The sequence below is a fragment of the Phalacrocorax carbo genome, chromosome 8 (assembly GCF_963921805.1).
Source record: "Phalacrocorax carbo chromosome 8, bPhaCar2.1, whole genome shotgun sequence".
Classification (NCBI taxonomy): domain Eukaryota; kingdom Metazoa; phylum Chordata; class Aves; order Suliformes; family Phalacrocoracidae; genus Phalacrocorax; species Phalacrocorax carbo.
In genome coordinates, this window is record NC_087520.1 from 2,655,346 (window position 1) to 2,679,482 (window position 24,137).

Genomic DNA, 24,137 nt, shown 5'->3' on the forward strand with positions numbered 1-24,137 from the left:
TTAAAGCATTTATCATTACAAAAATAGCGGCCTCGTAGCTGGAGTTAAAAGTGAGCATACGCCCTGGAGACACACACGTCTTCCGAGCCTGTGTCTGTGCTGAAAGTAACGCCTCTGTTTATGCGCTGCAGCGGGCGCGTTCCCTTCCAGCCACCCCCTTGGTTTGTTTTTTTTCATGGGCTGCAGGAGCAGTTACAGGCTTCGCACGCCGGCTGTACGGCCTTCCTGGCTCCCCTGTGTGCAATAACACCACCTCTGCTACTGCTACAGGCAAAGCTGAATACACCGGTTCTTGGGGTTTTTGAAAAGTGTTGCCGGAGCTCACCAGAGACGCTGCTTTACCGGAATCGGTGCTTTTCAGGTCTGGCAGTCAAAGAACTGCAAGTTCAAATCCTGGCGGGTTCTATCCCGGCTTTTAGGGCAGAACCTGGTTCCCCGGTAACGCGGGCTTTGCTTCCAGACCTCTCCTGGCAGCGGAGCTAGAAGGTAAATTGGCCGTGCCTGGTGTGCCCAGCGCCTCCCCCGCTGCGGCGACAATTCTCCCCCTCCCTGGGGGTGAGAGGGAAGGAGCAGGGCGCCAGGCAGCAAAACCGCAGGGCTGGTGCCGCGAGTCCGGCTGCCTTGCGGGGCGAAAAGGAGGAGAAACACGAGAAGCCTCTGGACGCGGTAACGCCAGAGGCACGGCACAGTTCCCAACCAGCAGCGCAGGGGTGAACCGCTGACCCAGAGCCTGCCCTTTTCTACCGGCCCTAACAGAAAAAGCATCATTTTAAATATATTTTCTCCAGGTGTCGGCTGTGCTGTGCCAGCTCTGCCAGCGTGGTTGCAGGACGCGGGGCTCGCTCAGCACCTGAGGTATGGCAGAGTGAGGTCCTGCCCTGACCGGCACCCAACGTGCCAACGTGGAGCTTCCCACGGAGCCGTGGATCCCCATGGGAATCGGCTGAGGAGCCGGCGGGGGGGATGTGAGTCGGAGAGGTGCCGTGGCCCTCCCTTCTCCCAAGGGACCACTGCTGGGCAGCGTTTTCGGCCAGGGCCATGTCTGCTGGCCACCCCGTAAGGCTGGACACATTGCGTGGCCTCTGGAAATAAATGGTTTGGTGTGAGCCGTCATCTGCTTCGGTCTTGTGCAGGTCCCCTGCTCTCTTACAGCCCGTCTCCTCCTAGGAAGCATAGTGGCAGGAGGAAGCATGCTACTCCCCTTTCTTTGTTTATTTTCATTACTGAAACTATTTGTGCAGCGGCAGAATTTGATTTCTAAACGTCTGCCTGTTCCAGCTGTTTGTTCCCAGCTGGAGCTGAAGACATCTGCTCGGAGGGTGGGGAGTCACCGCCTGAGCTCCTGCCTTCACGAAGCAGCCACAACAGGGCATGGAGAGCGCTTACTGCCAAGCACCGGACACCACTGCACGGAAGAAATAAGGTGTAAAGTAAGGCAGATGACAGTAAGAAGCTGGTCCTGTGGTTTGAGGCGTTACTGGTGAAGGAAAGGCTACCTGAAAAACATCAGAAGCGTTCTGCGGTGAGGCACCCGGCAGCACCTCCTGCGCTGCTGGCGGAGGGGGGCCCTGCGCGGCTGCCTCTGCCACAAGATCTGATCTCCGGAACGAGATACGGCAACACGGGCCCCTTCCCCAAGCTGTGACGTTAGCGCCCGTCAGCTCAACGCCAGCACGGGGTGGCTTCCTCTGCCGGGTACCTGTTGCTCAAAGTCCCTGCGGGATTGAGCAACGCCTGTCGTGGCAGGGCAGCTGGTGCGCGCAGGTCCGTCCCATCGGCACCGCGGGAGCCCCGAGCTGGGCCGTGGCGGGCGCGGGGCTGAACAACGGGCGCCGGTGGTTTGCGGGGTGAGCCCGGCCATGTGGGTTCCTCACTCTGGGGCTTGGGTGCTCCAGTCCCGCCACAGACACTCGTGGTTTCAAGGCCAAGTTTCCACCAAAGCTCTGTGCTGGAGCCTCGCAGTACGCTCTAGCCAGCTCTTTGGGGGCTCAAACACCACCGAGGGAGAGGAACGGCACAAATGCCAAATTTGTGCACTGAGGGCACAAGCTGGAACACGGGAGGTTCCACCTGAACATGAGGACAAACCCCTTCCCTGTGCGGGTGCCAGAGCAGGGGCACAGGCTGCCCAGAGAGGCTGTGGGGTCCCTTCCCTGGAGACATTCACCCCCCGCCTGGACACGGCCCTGTGCCCCTGCTCTGGGGGTGCCTGCTCCAGCAGGGGTGGGACGGGGTGAGCTCCAGAGGGCCCTTCCAACCCCCACCAGTCTGGGAGTCTGCGACACCTGGGCAGAGCTGGGAAGCACGGTGGAGCTCCGCTGCCGGTCAGCACTGATGAGGCACCCTGGGCCAGCTGGCACGTCCTTCCTGCAGCATCCCAAGGGAAGTACTTGGGCTGTAGGTTGGTCCTGGATTCCAAAAGCAGCGCAGGAGATAAGGAGGTGCCCATTCCTTGTGACTCGGCCGTTCTGCCTCTGCCCCATCTCCAGCCAGGCCCTGGGCAGGGAGAAGAGCCTCAGTCCGGGTGCTGGTGGGGGGTCCTGGGGTGATCCACCCCTCGCTCCCCAAATGCCTTCAGGCTTTCTGCTTGCTGGTGTTTTCCTTAGGGACCTGGCTCTGTTGGTAACGCTTTTTATGTAGATCTGTCTTCTCAGAGATGAAGTTATAGACCATGAAAATTCTTTGGCATTTATTATCTCAGGGTAGGGGTGGCAGGAGGGAAACATCCTGCCCTAGCTCATCTTTTCCTCATTACAAAATCAGAACCCTCTGTGAACAAGAGGGAGCCGCTTCCTCCGACACAGGTCACGGCTCAGGCCCTGGAGAGCGCTGCCCGGCACAGGTCGGGCCGTGCCTGAGCCCAACGGGTTTTAGCCTGTAGAGACATTGTTCAGTGCTGGTATTTTACTATTTCAAGATTTCATCTCCTGTGTTTTATAAATTGCTGAGAGGAACTTTCTCCGACCGCCGTGCCTTTGGCTGCTCCCGTTATTCAGTTTCTAACCGCCGTAACTAGACGGTCTATTTAATCTGGAACTTGCTTTTTCTTCTTCATTAACTCCTTAGCCTGAGCTTTTGTGCCGCTGGTCGGCCAGACTCAGCTTTTTTCTTACGGAAAACCACTGAGGAGGTGCGGGACGCTGCAGCGAGGTCCCGCGCAGCTCTGCTGCGTTGGAGCCGTTGCGGTACGCGAGCTGCGGGGCTGCTCCCGCCGTTATTTCCTTCTCGAGTGGGATGGGCTGAAGTCGCAGCTCTGAGAGACACGTGTGCGTCGCTTGTGGCGTCGCTGGGGCCGGGCGGGAGAGCTGAAGGTGGAGTTTGTCCCAGCCTGTTAATGGAAAACAAATGTTTTCCTTGAGTGGCATAGAGAATGAAACCGATGTTTCTTATGGAAGTGCCTGTAGTCAGGCTAGAAAAGATGGGCGAGAGTGTCTCCTTGAGACATGAGCGTCTCTACTGCCTAAAGGCAAATTATTTTACTTTTCTTGGGCAATGGAATGAATTTCTTGAATGTTTCCACTGATCCACTGTCACCAAAAGAAAAGCGGTTTATAAACGGCCCGGAGCCAGCGCAGAAAGCAGCGGTGAGAGCGCACGGAGGCGAAGCCTGATGCCGTACAGGGGCGATCACGGTGAGTCGCTCCGTGGCTCCCGGCGCTGATACTGGACCGCTGGAACCGGTGCTTCGAAGGCGCGGGACGTCTCCTGAGCGAACACCCTCGTTTGAAGCCCTGGCGTGGGGACTGCGGAAGGTCATTGCGCTACAAAGGCGTTTATAAACAGTGACTTTTGGGAAGAGGGTACCAATGGGTTTGTGCGCTTGGTTTTTCCTGCCAGAGATGCTTTTCACTTTGGAGAACTTTGATGCATTCGAAAAGACTACGTTCAGCAATTCTTCTATAATTACTTCAAAATTACAGCCACGAGCAATTATATTTTTCAATAGCTTATTGAGCGCGCTGAATCCTCAGAAATGAACTACCAAATTTTCAAGGAGTGGATTTATTAATAGCAGCTGTAACTAGAAATCTTGTCTAATTTTGATCACTACCGAAAGAGCAGAAAGAATAAGGGCTCCTGTTTCCATGTATTAACAATATGACTGATAAAATTTGCAGGAGACATTCTCGGCGAACAAGATAATTACAGCTGTGCTGCTTGTGCCAGAATAATTAATGATAGTGTGCTTTATTCTCCAGGCTTGTTTTTCTTATACAGCTCCAACAGTTTAAATAAAGGTCTTGATCTCTGTCATTTCACATGACATTGTTCTGAGGCTGGTTAGGCTGTAAAAGCCATCAGCCTGGAGGCAAATTTATTTTTCAAAATACAGTTTAAATCTGCAAACCATTTCTTAAATTATAGGTTAGTGAAAAGCAGGCTCTCCCCATGGAAACAGATACAGTTTTTTAAGAAGCAGAGGCTTGAACTGATTTCGTATTAAAATCGAGGGCCCTGTCCTGGGCTAGTGAGAAGCCCCGCTCCTCCTGGCAGTTGCAGCTCTTCACAGCTACAAATTCAGGCTCCTGTTTTTAGGGGGAAAGTAATCCTTAACCTAAATACAACTTCTCAAATATGTTGTAGTTCACTGTCACATCCTCATCGTGGTTTCCCAGGCTCGCACGCTGCTGTGACCCCGTTGGATCGCGGGTGCCTGCGGCAGGTCACCCTTTGGTCCGCGGAAGGATCGGCTCGGGCAGCGCTCGGCCGGAGCCCAGGCGGGATTTGTCCAGGGCAAGCCATCAGTCTCAGAAACACGGGGTGAATTCCCTCTTTTTCAGAACGCCTCCAACAGAGGCAGTTTTAGAGGAAACATCTTCCATCAGCAGTGTCTGTCCTCCGCCTTCGCCTCTTACAGTCAAAGCATGAGAGCTCATTAAGCAGTCCTAATTAATTTGTGAGTCGGCTATTTCCTGTTCAGACTGTCAACTGAAGAGGCAGCTGAGCATCGTTACTGGAGCATGTGGCGGTCTCGCTACCTCAGCGAGGAAAATACTTTTACCACCAGAACTGTAACCCCCTCCTTGCCCATGGCGTTGCCAACAGTTCCATCTGCGGGACCACGGTCGCTGGTGGGCTGCGCAACAGTCACCACGCCGCCACGTTTGGGGTGTCTCTGGTCTTCACGTACAGTCAACCAGGGCCAGCTATGGGCCAGATCCGTGGAGATACCTGCAGCTGCTGGTGATCCCCTTCCTGGTCGCGGGCTTCTGAGCTCTGCTCTTGTAGTTTCTTCTTGTAACACCCTTACTGCCATTTCTGGTTGCAGATTCTTTACCATTTGTGTGCGCATCGTTCTTTTAGAGCATGACTCTGGGGTGGCTCCTGCTACCTCAAGGTCTCCTTAACTGTGAGTCCACAAACTGTTTCCCTTTCTCTTGGTACCTTCTTTAAAAAGTGCAGCACATTTGTAATGCCTGGAGACAGGCTCAATTAGTAGTTCACAAAAGAGCAACTGCTGCAGCGATTGTTTATATAAAAGAAAACCCTCCTACTGCAAAGACAGCTTTGCCTTAGGTAAAGACAGCAATGAAACCCGACTGCTCAAATGCAATGCAGACGTCTCTGGAAAGAACCTGCCCACTGGCCAAAGCTCTGAGAAAAATATTAGTCACTAAAACAGTCTGAAAAATTCCGATGCTGAGATATCTGCTGGTACCATCCACGGCTTTTAGCGTGCTGGTGCGGCACTCAGCGTGTTCCTAACGGCGTCGAGGGGAGCAAGGGCACTTGGAGGGCAGCTTATCTGCGACGTGTCAAAATACAGCGAGCCCCATTCAGCTTTCCAGAAGAGTCAAAGTTGCGCGGTCATTTCATGCGCAGTTATTAAAAATTATTGATTAATCTTGACGAGATTGTTCTTGGTGTCACGGTGCTTCTGGAAGTCGGCGTGCTCTATGCATGACTTTGTGTGTTCCCCCTTCTGATGCAAACGGATTTCCAGACACAGCTCTGCCGATACCCCGGCAGCAGCCTCCATCGCCTCCCCAGTATTTCAGACTGGGGAACGCTTGCAGCTCAGATTTCACCTAGGTGCAATGACATGCCTAAAAACCTAAAGAAATTGCTTCTGCCTCGCTATCAGCGCTGTTGTCCTACCTGATCGATCTTTTCCTGATTTTTTAAATTCACAGTCTCATAGTAAGAAACCAAAAAATAGCAGCCCATTCCGCTCTGAGCAAGAGAAATTACTTCCATGTGGGGTAAGCGATTGTAGGTAAGTGATATTTGTGTGCTTAGGTGGCAGCGGGTTTCATTGGGCGGTGCACTGAGCGGCGCACTTGATAACTTGCATCACCATATGATTCATACGATCATCTGACCTTCATCTCGCTGCTGTTCTGCTTTTATTTCCTTTGCTCCCTACAAGTTACAGTAAAGGAAACTCTTCCTGTGTTTCATACACAACGCTTCCTTTCATTCAAGGAAGATGGCGAATGCTTGCACTTTTAGCATTTAAAAACCCAACCAGTAGGGTCATCTACTTGAAAAGCACAGGACAGAGTAACGCTTCCCTCTCCCCTCGCATTAGCCCCCCCACACACACACCAGATGCACTCCGGGAGTTGCTGTAGGTTAGTCACAGCCTCCCCTCCCAGGCAAAATCCCTGCTAGGAGACACTGCGGACCCCTGGGGTGGGATGACAGGGTTTGCAGCGAGGGTCCCTCCCCACTCCCGTCCCCGAAGGAGAAACGAGCAGGTCTTCCTGGAGGAGACTAACTCTACACCGTGGCTCTTGCTGGCGCTGTACCTTCAGCTCCCGCTCTGTGCCTAGCGAGGCTGTTTCCTCCTGGGTCTGCACTTGTGTGCCTCCCCTCCAGCTGAGGAGGGACGGACGGCATCCCTGGATGTCTTGGCTTTTTGATGCGTGAAGGTAAAAGCGAGTCTAGTGGTCTCTCAGCAGGAGCAGCTCAGCTGCCTGCTGCAGGAGAGCTGCTGGGCTGTGGGAAGAGGCCACTGCAGGCTCTGGGACACTGCGGATCGATATCCCCTGCCGTCGCATCATCACGCCCGCCGCGAGACACGATTACTGTGTGACTTTACCAAGGCCGGGGCCTCTGGAAGTAGGGGAGGAAGGGAGGAAGACCACACCGAGTGGAAGAAGAGTCATCTGCAGATCTTTTTTAAAGTTAAAAATAGACAGGGTTTTGTCTGCAGAAGACAGTTTGTTCTGTTATGCTGCTGACATCATGTAAGCATACCGTGTGCTTCTGCATTTGAGGACTAAAACCGACACGCTGAAAAAGGAACTTTCTGGATATTCTGCATGCCTGAGATTGAATGGCTTCAGCGAGCCGCCTGATATCATCTCATCCATATGCTTGTGCTTGGGTGGGGGATCTAAACATCTCATTAGCTCTGTAGGGTCATTAAAAGCCGGAGAACAGATCATAAGGAATAACAAGGATGTATGTCATCGTGCGAAGACAGATGATAAAAGCAACCGCCTCTGCCACGGTGCTGTGATGCGAGGGGACCCAATTTACCAGCGTGGAGGAGCTGAGCGCTTGCTAACGCATCAGCGTCAGCGCGAGCTGTTTATACTCTCTTCATCAGAAAAATCAGACCGGCAGCACTGAAATGTGACTAAAACCAGAGGATGATACAAGGAATTTTGGCCTACATAACTTTGCAGTGAGTTCACCGAACATTCCTGGCTCCCAGGCCTGAACTGATTCCACTAAACTGTGCAACGTTTCTTCGTAATTAAATTATAGTTTATACACACACGGAGAAACACAAACACACGGACACTTATCCTCCTACAAACATACGAAATATCCGCACACAGTGGAAAGCTGATGTGATGCTGGCTGAATCGCTGCACCGGTCTCAGCTACGATAGCAACACCCATGGTTGCAAAGTCCCCCGACACTGACACCAGCAGCAAGAAAATGGTAAGAACTGCAAGTCTTCCCAAGCCTTGGTCTTGAGTCGAATGCTGTAATAGTCCTCGCAGGATTTCACAAATAAGTAGCACATATTCGATTGCATAAAGCAGAGAAATAGAAATGTCAGGCGTTTATTCACTATTTCTTAATCTAGCTGATTGCCAGTTAAGAAAAAGTCTAGACTGTTGGCCTGTTATTTGGCAGCAGAGAGGTTGTTTATTATTTTTCCACATGCTCAGAGAATTACTCCATTTACTTAAAAAGGGGGGAGGACTGAAATCCTATTTACTCTACTCTTTATCATATTTAAACTGGCTCTTCTCCGTAGACATGCCCTGTTCTTTTACTAGCTCAACATCATCAGCCAAAGTGTTGTCCACTTCCAAATGTCATGGATACACAGAATGGTAACACTGAGTTATGCAAGTGTTTGGCTTTTTGCCTCTGAAAATAACTACTCAGTAGAAAAATACAAATACCATTACATGTATTACATGCTCTCTCTGGGTTATAACAGGTCAGCATCGCAAAATCCCCACTGTTTGTGAAATCTTCTTGCAACTTACAGTTGTACAGCTTTAAGCGGCCCCCAAGAATTAATGAGAGGCATTACATTTTTGGAATAAGATATGTTCAATTGGCTACCCATGCCAGATAACTGGTGGGGAGTTTACCATGGCAGGAGTGTTCTTTCTTTTGGTTTTGGGGGTTTTTTTTGGAAGCCTTCATCTTTATCTGTGCCCAGCCCATTCTCTTACCCACCCTCTCCTTTCTAATGGTTTTTGGCACGAGGTTTCCTACAGACAGATGAAGAAAATCCTTCAGCTGAAGTTTTAACCTGATTATAACAACAAAGCAAATGCAAATGGGGCAGCCACTAGACTCCAGATTGCCTCCTGGCAGGCCCCGCCGCCCCCTTCTTTAATTTTTTCAGGCTAGGGCTTGGACATCTGTATACTGTTGCTGGGTACCTCCGATATCTAGACAGGTCCATATGCTCTTTTAGCTTTTGCCAACAAAGCGCTGGGGCTGGAATCAAATATCTGTAGGTTGTGCATAGAAAGAGTAAATGGCAGAAGACAGACAAACCATTTGATAAAAGATCGTGGTTCAGACAGGACAGAGCTGTTCTGTTGCGGAGCATATGTCTGTTTGGGGCAAGAACTGGCTTTAACCAAACCAGCTGGTTTTATTTCAGGTGGCATTTTAGAACAATTTGGAATGTTTTTGTCAATTGTTCTTCTGCCTTATCGGACACTTTTGATAACGTGGTGCACTATACCATGCCTGGGGCAGGCTGGATGCCCCGGTGACTTGGCAGGAGTCCTTTCGCTCCTGATCCCGCTCACTCACGTTCAGCAGAGCTTGGTAATTCAGCGGCGGGGTGGCGGCAGGCGCAGGGCGGGCAGGCAGCCATTCCTCTCTTCAGTTGCACCTTTCAAGTCACTCAGCAGCCGGCAAGGGCGAGGAATGCCCTTCTGGATACGTGTCTCTTCACATTTGGATGTGGAGGGGAAATGAGGTAGACGAGAACATACATGTAAGCATCACGGGACAGCCAGTGCTGTTTCAAAATAAATAGCTTTCACTGTCCTCAGAGACTCGGTATCAATGCACGTCTTTGTTTTCAGAGAAACCTTTGTAAATGAATGTCAAATAACCTAATTCACTGTGCGCTTTAGCAGATTGCTCCTCACTTGGGAACTGGGACTCCAGAAGCGGTCCGGTGTGCGACTGGCTGGGCATTACCGGACACGATGGCCAGGGTATGATGTTCCTAACCCGCTATGCATCCTCGAGCGTGAAATAATCTGTTATTTCAGAATTTCCACCTGTCCTTCGTGAAGCCCTTCCCGTGGGCATCCCATAAAGCGGCCTCAGTCGAGAGGAGGTGTTCCCTTCAGTCAGGAGCTAAGGTGTAGGAAATGGTTAATCTCTCCACCACGCTGGAGCTGTGGCTCAGTCCGCTCCAGGGAGCAGCTGGGGCTTGTCATCCCCCTCCCTTTGCATGTTAATATAGTCTTAAGACCTTTCAATCTCGAGGCTCACTGTATTCACAGTACTTTCACACCAGCACTCAGCACATTAGAGACCATCAAAGATGTGTGACAGGGAACAGTAAAGCAAGGAAAATTGCCGCTGAAGGTAAAGCGTAAGTAGAGAAAGCGTTTGTATCCCCGCATTTAAAACTTGTTAGGCATCCCATTTGTTTCAGTCTCCTTGATTAAGGCTGAAAAATAAGGGTTTGACTGTCACAATGACCTCCGTAATTGCTTATGTGTACACGGCTTTCTAGTCTTACCCTTCAGGAAAAATCTGTAGGGGGAAGGAAAGCCGCGCTAGTCTTGAGTTAAAGAGAACAAAGATGGCTTTTTAGTCTTAAAAATGTGTTATGATACAGCAGAAAGATGAAGATCTGACAATTCTCATGCTTCATTTCGGCGTTTCACCGTTCCCCTTTGCACTGAAGCTCTAGGAATACGCGCAGTGGGGAACTTTACCTCAGAAGGAGCAAAATTAGTGGTGCAATACAAAATGACCATTTCATTCTCGCTTTTGATTTTCCAAAAATAATTTGGTATTTCACATTTTCTGGGCCATAATTTCAGAAACTGATATTTTGAGCTGCCAAATGCTGTTTTAGACAGGATATCAATGTTCTTATCTGGGTACCTGACCAGCATTGTACCATTTGCAAAAATGGAACTTTCCTGCAAAAGGTGCACTTGCACAAAATTACTAATTATCCCTTTGCCTCCCCAGTTTCACATACTTTTACTGAACCGTTGCAAACATGTTCTAGTCGGGAAGTTAAGCATCAGAATAAGCATATAAGGTAAAACAGCCCGAAGAGATTCTTCCCACTGGGGACTCCCAGAACATTTTGTTTTCCTCTGGTCAGGCAGAGAATTAGTTTGTACGTCTTCCTTGTGGCGGGTTAACCACATACTTCTCTAGTAGTCGTTGCCAATGATGGGATGAATCTCTGAAAGGGAATTTTTCTCCAAAGCTACGAAATCAAAAACAATAGCCTAACAGCCGTACTGGAGAATGAGAGGAAGGAAATTGCCAGCCTGTAATAAAACTCACGGGAACAAGAAGTATATAGAATATATAAAAATACAATTAAGAAATATTACGGTGTATGACAATTATGTATCTTTCCCACTGGGAGAGGTGAGGAAGTTGCGTTTTACCCTGAAGAATCTGGGATGTGCTCATGGCGGTGAAAGGCGTGAGATTAAAAGACATCTTTGGGAGTGTCGGTGGACCCAAACAATTGAAGGAACATACCAGGAGATGTACTTCGTAATTTAGCTGGTCTTCTCAAATTCATGGATGTTTGAAGCAGAAACATTGAATCTCCTGAGATTGCAACTAATCTGTATAAATAGCAAGACACCTTCGATGCTTACATGTAAGACTACAGATATTCTTATTTTGCAATAAATGAAAGCCTATGCGGTAAGTGATGATGCTTTATTCGGGCAGAGTGATAGAGTCCAGACAAAAGGGAAGCAAATTTTCCCCTCCACAGAGACAATAGGCATCCTGCTCGGCCACATCCTTTAATCCCAGCCCTGAAATTACTCACTTGTGAAAGCTTCTTAATTGCGTTTAACTACGTAGGCTTTACCGTGTGGAGACATAGGCTGTAACACCAGTAAGCAGTTAGGATCATGACACTCGCTTCCATTGTTCTCCAGATACTTGGGAAAATAAACCTGACAGCTAAAATAGCCCCTGGAATAATTGCCGCTATTAGAGCCTCCACCTACCCAAATTCAGGTATTTTTGGAGTGAGGTAAGTCTTGTTTCATGGGTCAGTTGAGCCAACCAATTCAATTGGAATAGCAGCTTTTGTTCCCATCGAGCACCTCTGTCCACCTTAGTGCGCGATGCCCGTCTCTCGGCTGATGTACAGTAAGAAAGATAATCTGTGTGCAGAAGAAAAAGGAAATCTCAGGCTACTAATTTTATTCCCATGTTGGGAGCCCACTCTGGAATTATTTTGATTGCAGGAATGCTGAACAGCTGGAATAGGTGCTAGAATGAGTTACCTTCTACATGAGAACTGTCATGGCGCAGGTTTCAGTTACATTTTTTAAATTTTAGTCTTCCATTAGTTTTTTTCCCAGCCACCCGCACTTGGGGAGTATCGACCGATCATTTACATGATCTTTAGCTATAAACTGAGCAGATAAAGAAAAATTACTTGATTTGCTATTACATCTCTGGTAAAGAAAAAAGAAAACATGAAGAAAAAAAAAAGAAAAAAATATCTCTTAATAAAGAAGGATTCATGCTTCAGTTCTTTCCTACTTTTTCTCCTCACTTATTCAGGAGAACTTTTTATCCCCAGCTTTTTCATTCGCGTTCCTGGCAGGGAACCTCAGAAGATTCCCACACTACTGGAAGTAATATTTTATGTACTAAAGTTGAAAAAGGATAAGATGTTCTGCCAAATAACTAGTACAAACTTCTGACCTTTGGAACAATAATAGACATGATATTTGGAAATGTTAATTTTACCACGGGAGTTCAGAATGAAATGAAAAAAAAACCCCCAGAAATTAGTCTTGATAGACTTTATGGGACTGAAATGGTGTCTCTACCTGGTTGTCATTTTTGAGAGCATCTTCTGTCGTCTTTCGTAGCAGCGTAATGATGTTGTGATAGCGCGAATAGTTGCTTTTAGGATCTGGGCTGCCCATTGCACTGTTGTTGTGGCTGCAATGATACTAGGCGCAGCATCAAAAAAATCTGCAGTTGAGGAAATGTCAAATTTCCTCAGATATTTCTTTGAAGGAAACACTAGATATATTATAAAACAGCTTGGAATGGCCAATAACATCCTCCAGTGCAACAAAGGCAATTGTGCCATAAAGGGCAAGTGGTAAAGGGAAGGAATAGCTGGAGAGAGGGAAGAAACAAAACCACTCTTGTTTATTAGGAAGAGAAGCAAGAAAAAGGACAAACACAAGTTGTGTGCCTGCATAGCCTTGATCTCATACATTCATAAAGTCGGACTTGGCGTAAGGAAGGAAACCTTCCGAGGCACGTTGGATGCACGGCTCCTTCCTGCGGTCCCCGAGGGGCCGCCGCCACTGCAAATGCAGGTCCCGGGAGGACTCGGGGACCAGCCCAGGTGAAAACCCCTCCAGGCTTCAGAGCCGGGCAACTGCTATGAAGGCCGAGACCCAAATTCGGTAGGGCTGTCGTTTTGCCTGTGTGTGAAAAGACTAAGGAAAAAGACCCGGCCTCAGCGGACAAAGCGGTGCCGTCTGGGGAATCTGGACCCCACAGCTCTGGGCCTGAGGCCAAAGGCTTTCAGAATCAAGGTGAATAACCAGAATTTTGAAGAAAAGGTGGGAATGCGCACAAGCTATGGGAGTAACAGCGAGTAAACGACACGGCGGTATTTGGTATCGTGACAGGAAAGTTATCCCTGCCCACGGCAATGCTAATTGAAGTGTGTCCCATCTGATAGCAAAATGCAACTAGCACAGAAAATGAATTATTTCGGGTGTACAGGTGGCACAGAAGGTGTTTTTAGGAGGAACTCGGGGGGGCCCCGGGGCAGCAACTGGTGAGGGGGAGGCGGCCGCGGGGACACCCGCCCGGCGCTGGCCGGGCGGCGCTCCAGGACGGCTGGCAGTGGTGGTGTGCTCTCGCCGGGCGGCAGCCCGCGCCCCGGCCCCCGGAGGGGATGGGAGGCGCCGGGGGCAACGGTAGTGCGGCCCCGCCGGGACAAGCAGCTGCCCCGCCGCCGTGCCGTGCCCTCCCCGCCCCGCGCCATGGCCGCCCGCCCCGGGCCCCGCCAACTGCCGCCCCTCAGCGCGCGTGCGCCGGGCCCCTCCCAACCCTCGCGAGCCTTCTTTGGCCCCGCCCTCTCCCCGCCCTACTCAGGCGGGAGGCGGTGCTCTCCCTCGCCCCGCCCTCCCCTCCGCCCCGCCCCTCGCCCGTCTTGCTGATTCTCTGGGTTAAAGAGCCCGTTCTCGTGGTTTTCTGCTTGGGGTCGGCGGGGGGGTGTGCGGCCGGTGAGGGGGGCCGGGGGCCGGGCCGGCGGCTGCCGGCGGCCTGAGGGGAGGAGCGGGCCGGGCTCCGGGCGCGGGGAGTGGCGGAGGAGCCTGTGGAGCGGCGTCGTGAAACTCCTCACCCGCCCGCGCTGTTTTGCGTGGTTGCGGAGGGCGGAGCCGCTCGGCGCGGGGGCCGAGCGGGCGGGCGCGGAGGAGTCCCGCTCCGGCTGGTAACTTCTCCTCACGGCGGGGCCGCCGCCGCCGCCGCCGCCGCCTGGGCCCGCGCGATGGGGAGCGGCGCCGGCCGCCGGGGAAACGCGGCGGCGGGAGCCGGCGCCACCTGCACCGCGCCTCGCTGCTGAACCGAGCGCCGCGGAGGAGCCGCCCGCCTGGTGAGCAGCCAGCCCGGCGGCGGGCACCGCGCCCGGCCCGGCCCGGGGCCTGCGCTCCCCGCAGCTACCCCCCCCCCACCCGCCCCCACCCCGGTCCCCCTCGGCCTCCTCCGCTCCCCGGCCCGCCGCCCGCCCCGCCGCGGCGCGGCCTCCCCCGGCGCCCGGGAAGTTTCGGGGCGCGTCCCCGCCCCGCCACGGGGCAGCGGGGCCGAGCGGGAGGGCGGCGGCGGCGGGGCCCCGGGCGGGAGCCGCGGCTGATCGCGCTGTGTTGTTGTGTTCCCTGCCCGGCTGGAGGCATCGCCCCCCGGCAGCTGTTCCCGCGGAGTTACGGAGCCGGAGGAGCAGAGTAATAGAATGACCTCTCCTGTGGACCCCAAGATTAAACAGGCTTTGCGAAAGAAACCATCGGAAAGGACCCCGGAGGTAAGGGAACCCCAGCTCCTTCCCCGCTGGGTCTTCGGCTTTATTTTTTATTATTATTATTTTTTTTCCTTTGCGTAAATCTGTGTTCCGACAGGCTTCCTGCTCGGTGCGGGGTGTTTGCTCATGACCAGGCTGGCGCTCGTAAACTTCTTGGTAGAGATTGGTTATTTATTCATTTCTCCTTTCTAAAGTTGGACCTCTCGAGACCAACAGTGTTTTAAACATCCAGCAGGGCGCCGGGTATAGGCATAAGGCACTTTATGAACTGCTTCAGGTAAGCTGAAGGAAGAAGAAGAAGAGGTAGATCACTGAAAAGCACAATTTTGCATGCTTCAGCGATGCAAAACTTCTGGGAAGAGTTAGCGAGCTGAAAGGCTTTGCTTACCTGTATGGTGATGCAGATTTAAACAAAATCAAACTAATTATGCTCCACAGACTTCATAAAGGGATGTTTCTCCGGTGAGTGGGAGTGTAGAAATGTGCGAGGCTGGTTAGCTGCAATAAAACGCGTTTTCCAATTAACTGCCTGCTCCGTCCCTTCCCCACAAGCTAGTCTGTCATCAGCCATGTATTTTTGGGAATGGTAATGTCATGGAGTATTAATTCAGTAACGAAGTGTGTTTGATAGCCGTTTGCATTTCACTGAAAGGCTGATTGGAGTTTGTTTGCTCACCCCAGCTTTTTTTTTTTTGTTTCCCTTACTACGATTTTTTTATTGTTGTTCTAATGTGCTTGAGAATCAGTGGTATGAAATGATACGCTCTTTAGTTTGTCCCTTTGAGACTGGGAAACATCTGTTCTCCCTTGATACTTCACGGAGAGCAGAATGTCCTGCCTGGTCTTCCTTATAAGTTAATTATCTAAAGGCTTCTTGGAGAGAGCTGCTGCAGAGACTGCTTCCGAGTACCTCCCAGCAGGGCACAGAACCCAGTTCCCCTTCGAGTTGGACTTGAGTGGAATACCTGTGTTCAGCCCAGCGTTTACTGGCCTTAAGATACCTGAAACATTCCTCCTTGTGTCTCTCCTCCCTAAATTAACGATGAGGCAGTCTCTCGGGTCTTTCTATTTTCTTATTTTTATCACTCCCCTCTCACTTCAGACCTTTCTCCTCAGCTGGAGTCTTCAGTTAGGAAAATTCCTTTGCTAATGTGGTTTGCAGTGCTGGGCAGCTGGGTTCATCACACAAGTGTCATTCATGAGCTGGCATGCCATGCTGGCTCGTCATGGGTTTGACTTTGGGGAACAGGTAATCTGGCCTGGCCCGAAACATCTGCCCACTGCCGCTTCTTGCAATACCGATGTCTCGCAGCTGTGTAGGGCTTTTTGTTCCCTTTTTTTTTAAGGCATCCCCAATTTCCCTGCCTCCAGTAACTGTCACCTTATTTTGGCTAAAACTGCCTTAAAATAAATACTTCACTTAACCTTGTAATGTTAAATTGTCAGATATCGAGATTTCCGACTGCACTGGACTGTGCTTGTGAGTTCCTGTGGATCTATGTAGATTCCCATTGAGACCGACGGGGTTGTGTGCAGGTTTGAATTTGCCAAGGTATCTCAATTGGGGGGGGAGACACCAAACCCTAATCTTTGTTAATCTAACTAATAGCACCTCTAAAATTATTAAAAAAAAAAAAAAGGCTTAATTCCCTTGTTAATCTGGCTCTTTTTTGGCAGGCATTTAGACAGTGTGCAGTGAGACTTCTCGTGATTAAAGTTAAACACGTACTTAAAACTTGGCAGGATTGGGGCCTCTGTTCTTGTTGCCTGTTGCTGAGTGGATAATTACAGTCAAATCACTTTTGTTTTCTGGGGGTACTTTTGTTTATGTACATTTAGAAACTAACCTGATTTCAAGAAAAGCACTTCCCTACTCCAGTAGCACGGTGGACCTGGGGGTGCCCTCACTGGATCTGTGCTACCTGTGAAAAACCGAACCGTCCCGGCGCGGCCGCGCTCTGCCAGATTTCCCAAGCATACGATCTGAGATGTGATACAGAAGGATATAGATAAAGGGACTGGAGGAAACAATTGTAATTTCAATTCTCTTTTTAAAGAGAATCTTTAAAGTCGTGCTAGGCACCCTGACTTGTCAGCTTTCTATCGGCAGCAAGACTTCGGTCAGGGGAGTCGAAACCTGCTTGGAGCAGCCGTTGGGGTCGGACCCCAGTTCTGGGTGTCCCTGCACAGGGTGTACCAGCTGGCGACTCCTGTCTTAAGGTATCCAGTTGTTCAGACAAAGTGTGGCTTCGTTTCTCCCCTCCTACTCTCCTAGGAAGGTCTCATCAGCTCCTCCCACATGAAATCAGCTGCATGGGGCTGCTTGTGCACTTTGAGTGCATTTTTATACAGGAACCCCCCACCCCCACCCCCAAATTCCCCAAACCGTGGTTGGTATTTGATGGTGAGCCAAAGCTGTTTGACCACATGAGTTTCAGTTGCTTTCAGTCCCTTTCTGCCCCCCTCTCTGGTGCTGCAGTTTATGTGAGGAGTTTACCTGGGCATTACAAATTACAGGGTTGGGGCTGCGCTGATTAGTAGCGTGGTCTGGTGCTTCATAACTATCATCTGTACAGCTGTCTCTGGAAAAATACAGATAAATAATCCACAGGTGAAATCATGCTTATGAGTGGTACGATTGATTATCTGTAGGATTTTGATTTTTAGGATGACTTCTTGACAAAAATGTTTCAGTTGGAAAGATCTAAGGAATTAAGCGGGGAGATATTACAATTTTTACTTGAGCAAGCCATGGAGATAATTCCCCAAAATAAGTAAATTATAAAAATATTTTAATTCTTGATGCTACAAATATTTTTGTTTGGAAAAATCTATGTTAGGGCAAGTTTTCAGTGTTGTGGTAACATTCCAATGTTTGCTAATTGTTAAAGTGTACAAGTTATGCATATTAGACATGTACACACTTGATTATTTTTTGGTGGTTGTTGCTCAGATATTTCATGTGTTATAATCTTTAATTTATTTGGCGGGGGAATTATTTTGATGAACTCTTGGAGATTGTAGCTAACGTCTAATTTATGTATACATTTTTATGTAATTGCTGTTCTGTTACTCCACTTAGAAACTTTCTTTGGTACTACCCAAGTCTGGGAAATCTTTTGAATTTTTTTTTTCTTCTATTTTCTTTCTTCCCTCTGCAGTCTGTGTGTCTCAGGCTCAGCCCGAAAGTGCAGAATTTGCGAGGGTTTTGTCAGATGTTAGTTTCAGTAGCAGATTATCCCAACAAATCATCTTTTCTGTGCGCGCTGCCTTGTCAGATTGAGGAAACCTTTGCAGAAATTGGGCACTTAATCACTTTAAAACAAAAAATAATCCCAAAGCATACCCATGTTTAAACTGTAGGTTTTCATACACTGGTTTAGTATTTTAATATCTGCATTTGTCTTCCAGGGTTATGCTGGTGTCTGTGTGGTGTTTAATGTGTGAGTGTTCATACATGCAGATCGTCCGGTTCCTGCAGGTTGGGAATGTGGGATTTACGTACTTCCGTGCAGCGTTTTAGCTTTGTCTTGCTCATCATCCTGCCTGTTTCTTGTGTCACAGGCGGGGATATTAAATTAGTAATTTGGGAATATTTTAATAGAAGGAAGTAGTTTGTAGGAGGGAAAGACCAATGTTTATGCCACTGTGTGTGCTTTCTCGTTAAAGGTTTAATTTTTTGAGGCCCAGAATTCCTTATCAGATCCATACAAAGGTGATGATGTTAGTCTTTTGGGGAGTGGTTTAATGCCTACCCCAGATAAGGTCTTGGTGGCTGATAGGGCAGAATAGCAAATGCTTACGCTCATTTTCTTTTTTTCCTTCTCCCCCACTGCCTACTGTGAGAGTGCTCTCTTCCATTTTTGATGGATCCTTTTCCCAACATAGTCTCCTTTTAATTCTTCATTACTTTGTTCTGGACAGTGTTACCTTTGCATGGTTCAGAAAGCTCTGCCTTTATTGGTCTTCAAAGAGTTAGAGTTTATTTTTATACTTTAAGCTCTTGTGTTTTCCTAACTTCATCTTGTTTCAGTAATTCTTTGATTAATGTTAATTCAACTTTATTTGGCAACCCTAAGTCCTTCTTCTCTTCCTGTTCCCTTTTTATGAATACAGTAGAAAGAGAAAAAAACCTAATTTGCACAATTGTGTCATAACAGTGTCTGCTGTCTGGAGTGTGTGTGTGATGCTTCTTGATGGCTTATATATAGAGAAATAGATCTGCATGAATCTAAATCATGCACAAATAGTACATTGATGGGCATTATAAAATGGCTGTAATAAATAAAATAAATTATTGCTGACAGCATAACAAAGGCACTCTTGTACTGTAGCACAGCTGAGCCAAACAGAGGAGAACATCTGCTTCTTGTTTCCAGAAATAACTGGTATTTTGAAGTGGGTTTTTTTCATGCTTTTAGTAATTTTCTATAAACTCAGTAGGTGAAACAGGGGATTAGCCTTTGTTAAAATCCATTGTTTCGGTAGTTCGCAGTGAGCTTTTAGCAGCGGTAATGTAACAATGGTGTTGTTTTTGGACAGCCATTTAATGTAATCAGAATTGTAGAATCACTACAAAAACCTAGATGCTTGCAGTTATCTTGAAGCCGAAAGGATATTTGTATGAAACGAAGCTGTGGATGCTGGTTTGTATTTAATAAAAATTCCTTACTGTTAGTATGTTGGCCTCCAAAAGAGGGAGAGAGGAGTGATGGAAACCTGATTCCTGCCATAATTTTCTGCTACCTAACCTCTGTCTTACGTTTTCATTCCCATTTTTTTTTGTTGGCGATATATTCGTTTATAGCTGATGCTTCCTAAGACTTTGTCATGTGAGTAACAGTTCTGGAGCTCAAACTGACACTGACCAGCAGTCACCGGGTGTAAAATACTTGGGATTGTTCTGTGCTTCAGTGTCGTTGCCAAAGGGCCTCCCCAGACTGTGCACCAGAGGTGAGCTGACCGGTGCTACGTAACTCCTGTCCCTTCTGCTGCAGGGGTTCCGTCTTTGCACGTGACTGTGCTTGGAAGTTGGAGGAGACCTTTAAAGTTGATGTATTGGTTATCACTGGGTGATAACCAAAGTGATCGTGGACACGTACTGACGTGCCTGCCACTTACTACTAATAAATTCCTGGCTGGATCGTTGTTCCTTATGCGATTGCCTTTCTATACTCACATGGCAACAATTATCGTATACAGTTAGAAGAACATAAAACCTTATAATATAATTATGAATACTTTATAAACGGTCCGGTGAAGGAGACAGAGTTTTATTTTTGTTCTGTATAACTGAAAAATCAAATGCAGAAAGAAGCAGTTGTTTTATTAGCAAAAATGTTGAGTAACTGCAGCTTTAGAGAAAGGCTTGAGAGGTGCATGCGCTCCGGTCCTGCGCGCTGCCTCCTTGACGCTGTACTCTATCAGCATCTTTCTAAGGCTAGGAAATACCTAGAATTGTGAGGTTACCTTAAATATTAGCTTAGTCTCCTTAAATTGTGTTGTAAAGCCCTTTTTTTCCTCTTTTTATAGCCATCTAGCAAAATTAAAGTTTGGAACAGTAGTACCTGAGGAGTGGATGTCATTCTGGTGGCTGACTGCTCTTGAGATTGAGTCTTATTCACAAGCAGAATATAGTTTCTTTGTTAATGAAGCAGGTCCTGAAATTCTTTATTACTTTAATGAAACAGTAATAAACTTTCTGTCCTCCTCCTGTGCTTCCCTGCCACGTAGCTTTCAGATGAAGGTAAAACAAAAACACGTTTTTTTCCCCCAAGCTGCTCATTAGTGTATTTAAACTCATGATAAATACAGCGTTGACAATCCTCCAGGATTGTCCGACAAGCCTCGGAGCTTTGGGAGAGCTGCGTCTCTTCAGCTGCCAGCTTGATGAGTTAGGGAGTTTTTAGTGCTTATATTTTCCCCTATTTTGTCTTGTAAGAGTGCTTTGGGTGGGTAGTTGTCTCTCATTATTCTGGTTCTTAGAGTGTAGTATCGTGAGTCTTTACCTCAATTAGACCTGTGGTTTTCCTGTAATAAAAAAAGCCAAGCATGCAAACTCCTGTACTACTTCACTAAAATGCTTCTTAATAATCCATTTTCATAAACTCTGTATTTGCACCTGGTTTTCTGAGATGATCAAGAATTATGTTCTTTGACGCCTCTCGATCATTTAGTAAAAAAAAATTCAAAGAGAGACCAGTCGATGTGCGTTTGCTGGTACTTGGATCGGTGTTACTGAGCATCCCTGGGAAACCAGTGCAGGTAAAATGTGGTGTCCCCCTCCCCGAGGGGGACGGGGCCAAATCTCTCTTCTGAATAATTAAAATGAACTTCCTTTTGCATAATTAATCTGTGGCCAATCGTAGGATCGACTTTAAATTCACAAGGCCTTACTTAAAATCAGTGATATTTGGTTATTTTCCTACAGTTGTTTCCATTGCCATGTGGACACAGCTCTGCGCTTGTGCGCGCGGTCGGGTTGCCTGTTTCTTGGGCAGAAGTACCCGACAACCTGGTGCACCTTTCAGTACCCAGATAATTCAGACGATCGCTGGTTGGAACCTTAAGTGCAACACACTTTCTGAAGCTGAAATCAGTCCTAAATTAGTTGCACTTAAAAAAATAAAATCCATCTGTTGTTTCAAACGAACCAAAGTACAATATTGGAGCGTTTACCAGTTTTTAACCAAATGTTAATATATGTAAATATTCAGCTATAAGAGTGTCAATGTCTGTCTTAAGAGGGTGGGTTTTGTTTGGTTTTTTTTTGACCAGTTTTGTGAGCTTGTTTCTGTTGTGCTTTCAGCAGCAAGGCTGAATGTGTTGCTCATATTAGTCTTTTGATTATTTATGTCTCAGAGACACAAATAACGTTATGTTGAGCCTTGGACAAGGTACTGTGTTCACAGAGGAGGGCTTCTGGTTTGGCTGTTCTGCAGCTGTTGTCTGTCTGGAATACCTGCAAGGAAACTTTGCTAGTGGTTCGCAGAAATAAATATTTTTTCCAGCTTTCTTAACAGTTAAGGCCTGTTGAGTTCAGTCAAATATAGATTCATGGTTCCAACCAAATAAAGCAGGCTTCAGGGCACTGTTTTAGCTCCGAGTACATATACTGGCTTTACTGAAGTGTCATTGGCAAATAGATTTTTTTTTTTTTTAAATGTAGAGTCTGTTTAACAAAGTTTCCTTGTTAAAAAAAATTTAATATTAAACAAGTAGAGAAAATAGCATGAATGTCGCTGGACAGGTTTGGCTGTGTCCATATTAACCCGTGTCGTGGGTAAGGATGTTGAAGGCTGTCCTGGAAAGGAAAATTCAGGCAGGAGTGAAAGGAGTTAAAAACCTCAGATGGAAACAGGGAAACATTGTGGCTCTTAAGGTGCCCTGAAGTAGGTGTATGAATTCTCCTGGTGAATTATTTTTGCAAGAACATTATGAACCAAAGCTGAAAAATGAAAACAAACAAAAAAAAGTAAAAACCAAATGCACAAAAAACCCCTCCCCCAAACCATTTTCTCTTTTGCCTTTCAGGTTGGCTGAAATACCAAAGAAAGTAAACTTGTAATAAAAACTCAGGGAAGTAAGTTAGACTGAACGTTTGTTATTTGTCACCTCAGGCAGTGCTGGTAGCCTGGGAAAACGCTTGCAGGTCTTCCCTCTGATGGCTGTGACTTTATGGTTTCTGATCTCCCTGACAGCTGAGCTCCAGTCAAGGCTTCTTCGTTGCTTAAATAGACACCTGATGCTTACGTCCTTACGGTGTGAAGTCATCAGCATTACTCCTGGAAGTGTCCCGGTGAGGGGCTTTGTGCGATGTGTTAAAACTGATTAAGCTCACACTGGTTTCTAAAGCATCTCATTCAAATACGGGTCTGTGAAGGGTGGTTGGGACCGTGCTGCTGCTGCCGCTTTCCCCAGCCTGGACAGAGCCTGGGGTTTTCGTCCGCAGTGGCCACGCGGACCTGCTTCTGACCTAAACATCTCTGTCCCTGCTGGCATGAATCCCAGCAGACTTTAACCTTCACCTGTCCTGATGCTGATCTTTGCCTCTTTGGCCTTGTAAGAGCAGAACCGTACAGATGTTGCTTCTGTGACAAGTGATGCTTTTTGTTTTTGTGTACAGAATTGGAAGGATTATTATAAATTAGCTGCCCTAGTACTTTCCTCCGACCTGTTTTGCTCTGCTTAGGAGCCAGCCAGAACCAGCTGCGTGTGATGCTTCATTTTCTATTCCCAACTGCTGCTCTTGGGTCATGACTAATGCAAATTCCTTCGTGTAGTGTAAAGTCTGCTATACAGAGCATGGATGTATTAAAGAGGAGGTCAAATTACAGTGCGCTAATAACTCTGTGGACAATGGCTCATGTGTATTGGCATTGTTTGCAGAAAGTTCAGGGTTTGTTCTTAGTGAGTCACTAAGTTACACATGACAAGGTGAAAAGCCGTTCCACCATCCCTGTTTGTCTACTGGATGTAATTTCTAATTCTCATTCATGAAAATGAAGCGGTGAGTAGGAATGTGGTTCTGTGATGGGATGCAAGCAAGTGGGTATCTTCAAGCGTTGTCTTGGCCTTTTGAAACGTGTAGCGCTCCTATCTCAAAGTGCTGGTCCAGCTTACCTGGAGAAAAGGGCGTGCAGTTAGGTCTAGCTGAGACAGAGCTACAAGTCTGAGCCTCAGGGAACTTGAGGAATGGTATTAATGAAGCTGGCGAGCACAGTTGCGTGCTGCCTGGTCCTGTGGCTTTGAGCACTTCTTGTGTCTAAAACCTGGTGGAACTGTTGAATCTGAACATCCTAATCAAGCGTAATGAACATATAGTGTCTCTCTTGTGTGTAGTTACACAAAAAAGTCAGAGGCTATTGCCTAACTGTACTTGCTCCTGCTTGTTGGGATTCGTCTGAAGGAAGTAGGGCCACGACAAAAGCGGTAACAAAACGTTTTGGCTTTTAATTTGTGTGTCAGTGTTGCTTGTGTTCTGTGCCTGCGTGTGCGTATGTGTGAGTGGCCACTGCACACCTGATGGGTGTGGTTTTTAGGTATCTTTTCTGGAAGGTATGTACAAAATAAGGATTTTAAAGGAAATTATATTCTGACACACTCTTATATGCATGAATCTTGTATGGGAGGAAGAAGGATGATCGTGGTCTGCCCATGTTGCTGGTTCTGCTGTGGAGCTTGCTAGATCAGGGTGCTGGCGGGACCTCTGCCCCCAGGTCCGGGGCAGGAACCTCCCCGGGTCAGTGGTGGCAGGCGGCGATGCGGTCACTCGCCTTCCCTCTGGAAGAGCTGTGCTCGCCTAAAAGTAATGCCCTTGAGTATTTTGTGCTTTCATGTGTCCAGAGTCTGGTATGTGTAGGAATAGCTTTGTCTGAACCCCCTGCTACCAGGTGTGGTTTGATCTCTTTG

The 24,137-nt window shown here is 48.0% G+C and overlaps 1 protein-coding gene across 7 annotated transcripts in view; it reads left to right on the forward strand.

The window, feature by feature from the left end:
- Window positions 1–13,972: 13,972 nt before the first annotated feature.
- The window catches only part of RAPGEF6 (Rap guanine nucleotide exchange factor 6), a 141,608-nt gene continuing 131,443 nt past the window's right edge, over window positions 13,973–24,137 (forward strand). For 4 of the 7 annotated variants that reach the window (XM_064458291.1, XM_064458293.1, XM_064458292.1 and 1 more), the window contains exons 1-2: window positions 13,976–14,306; window positions 14,601–14,729. In XM_064458291.1, coding sequence (XP_064314361.1) covers window positions 14,661–14,729 — 69 coding nt within the window. In that variant the 5' untranslated portion in view covers window positions 13,976–14,306; window positions 14,601–14,660. Of the gene's footprint in view, window positions 14,307–14,600; window positions 14,730–24,137 lie in introns of all 7 variants that reach the window. The other 3 variants (XM_064458295.1, XM_064458297.1, XM_064458296.1) reach the window with 2 other exon arrangements.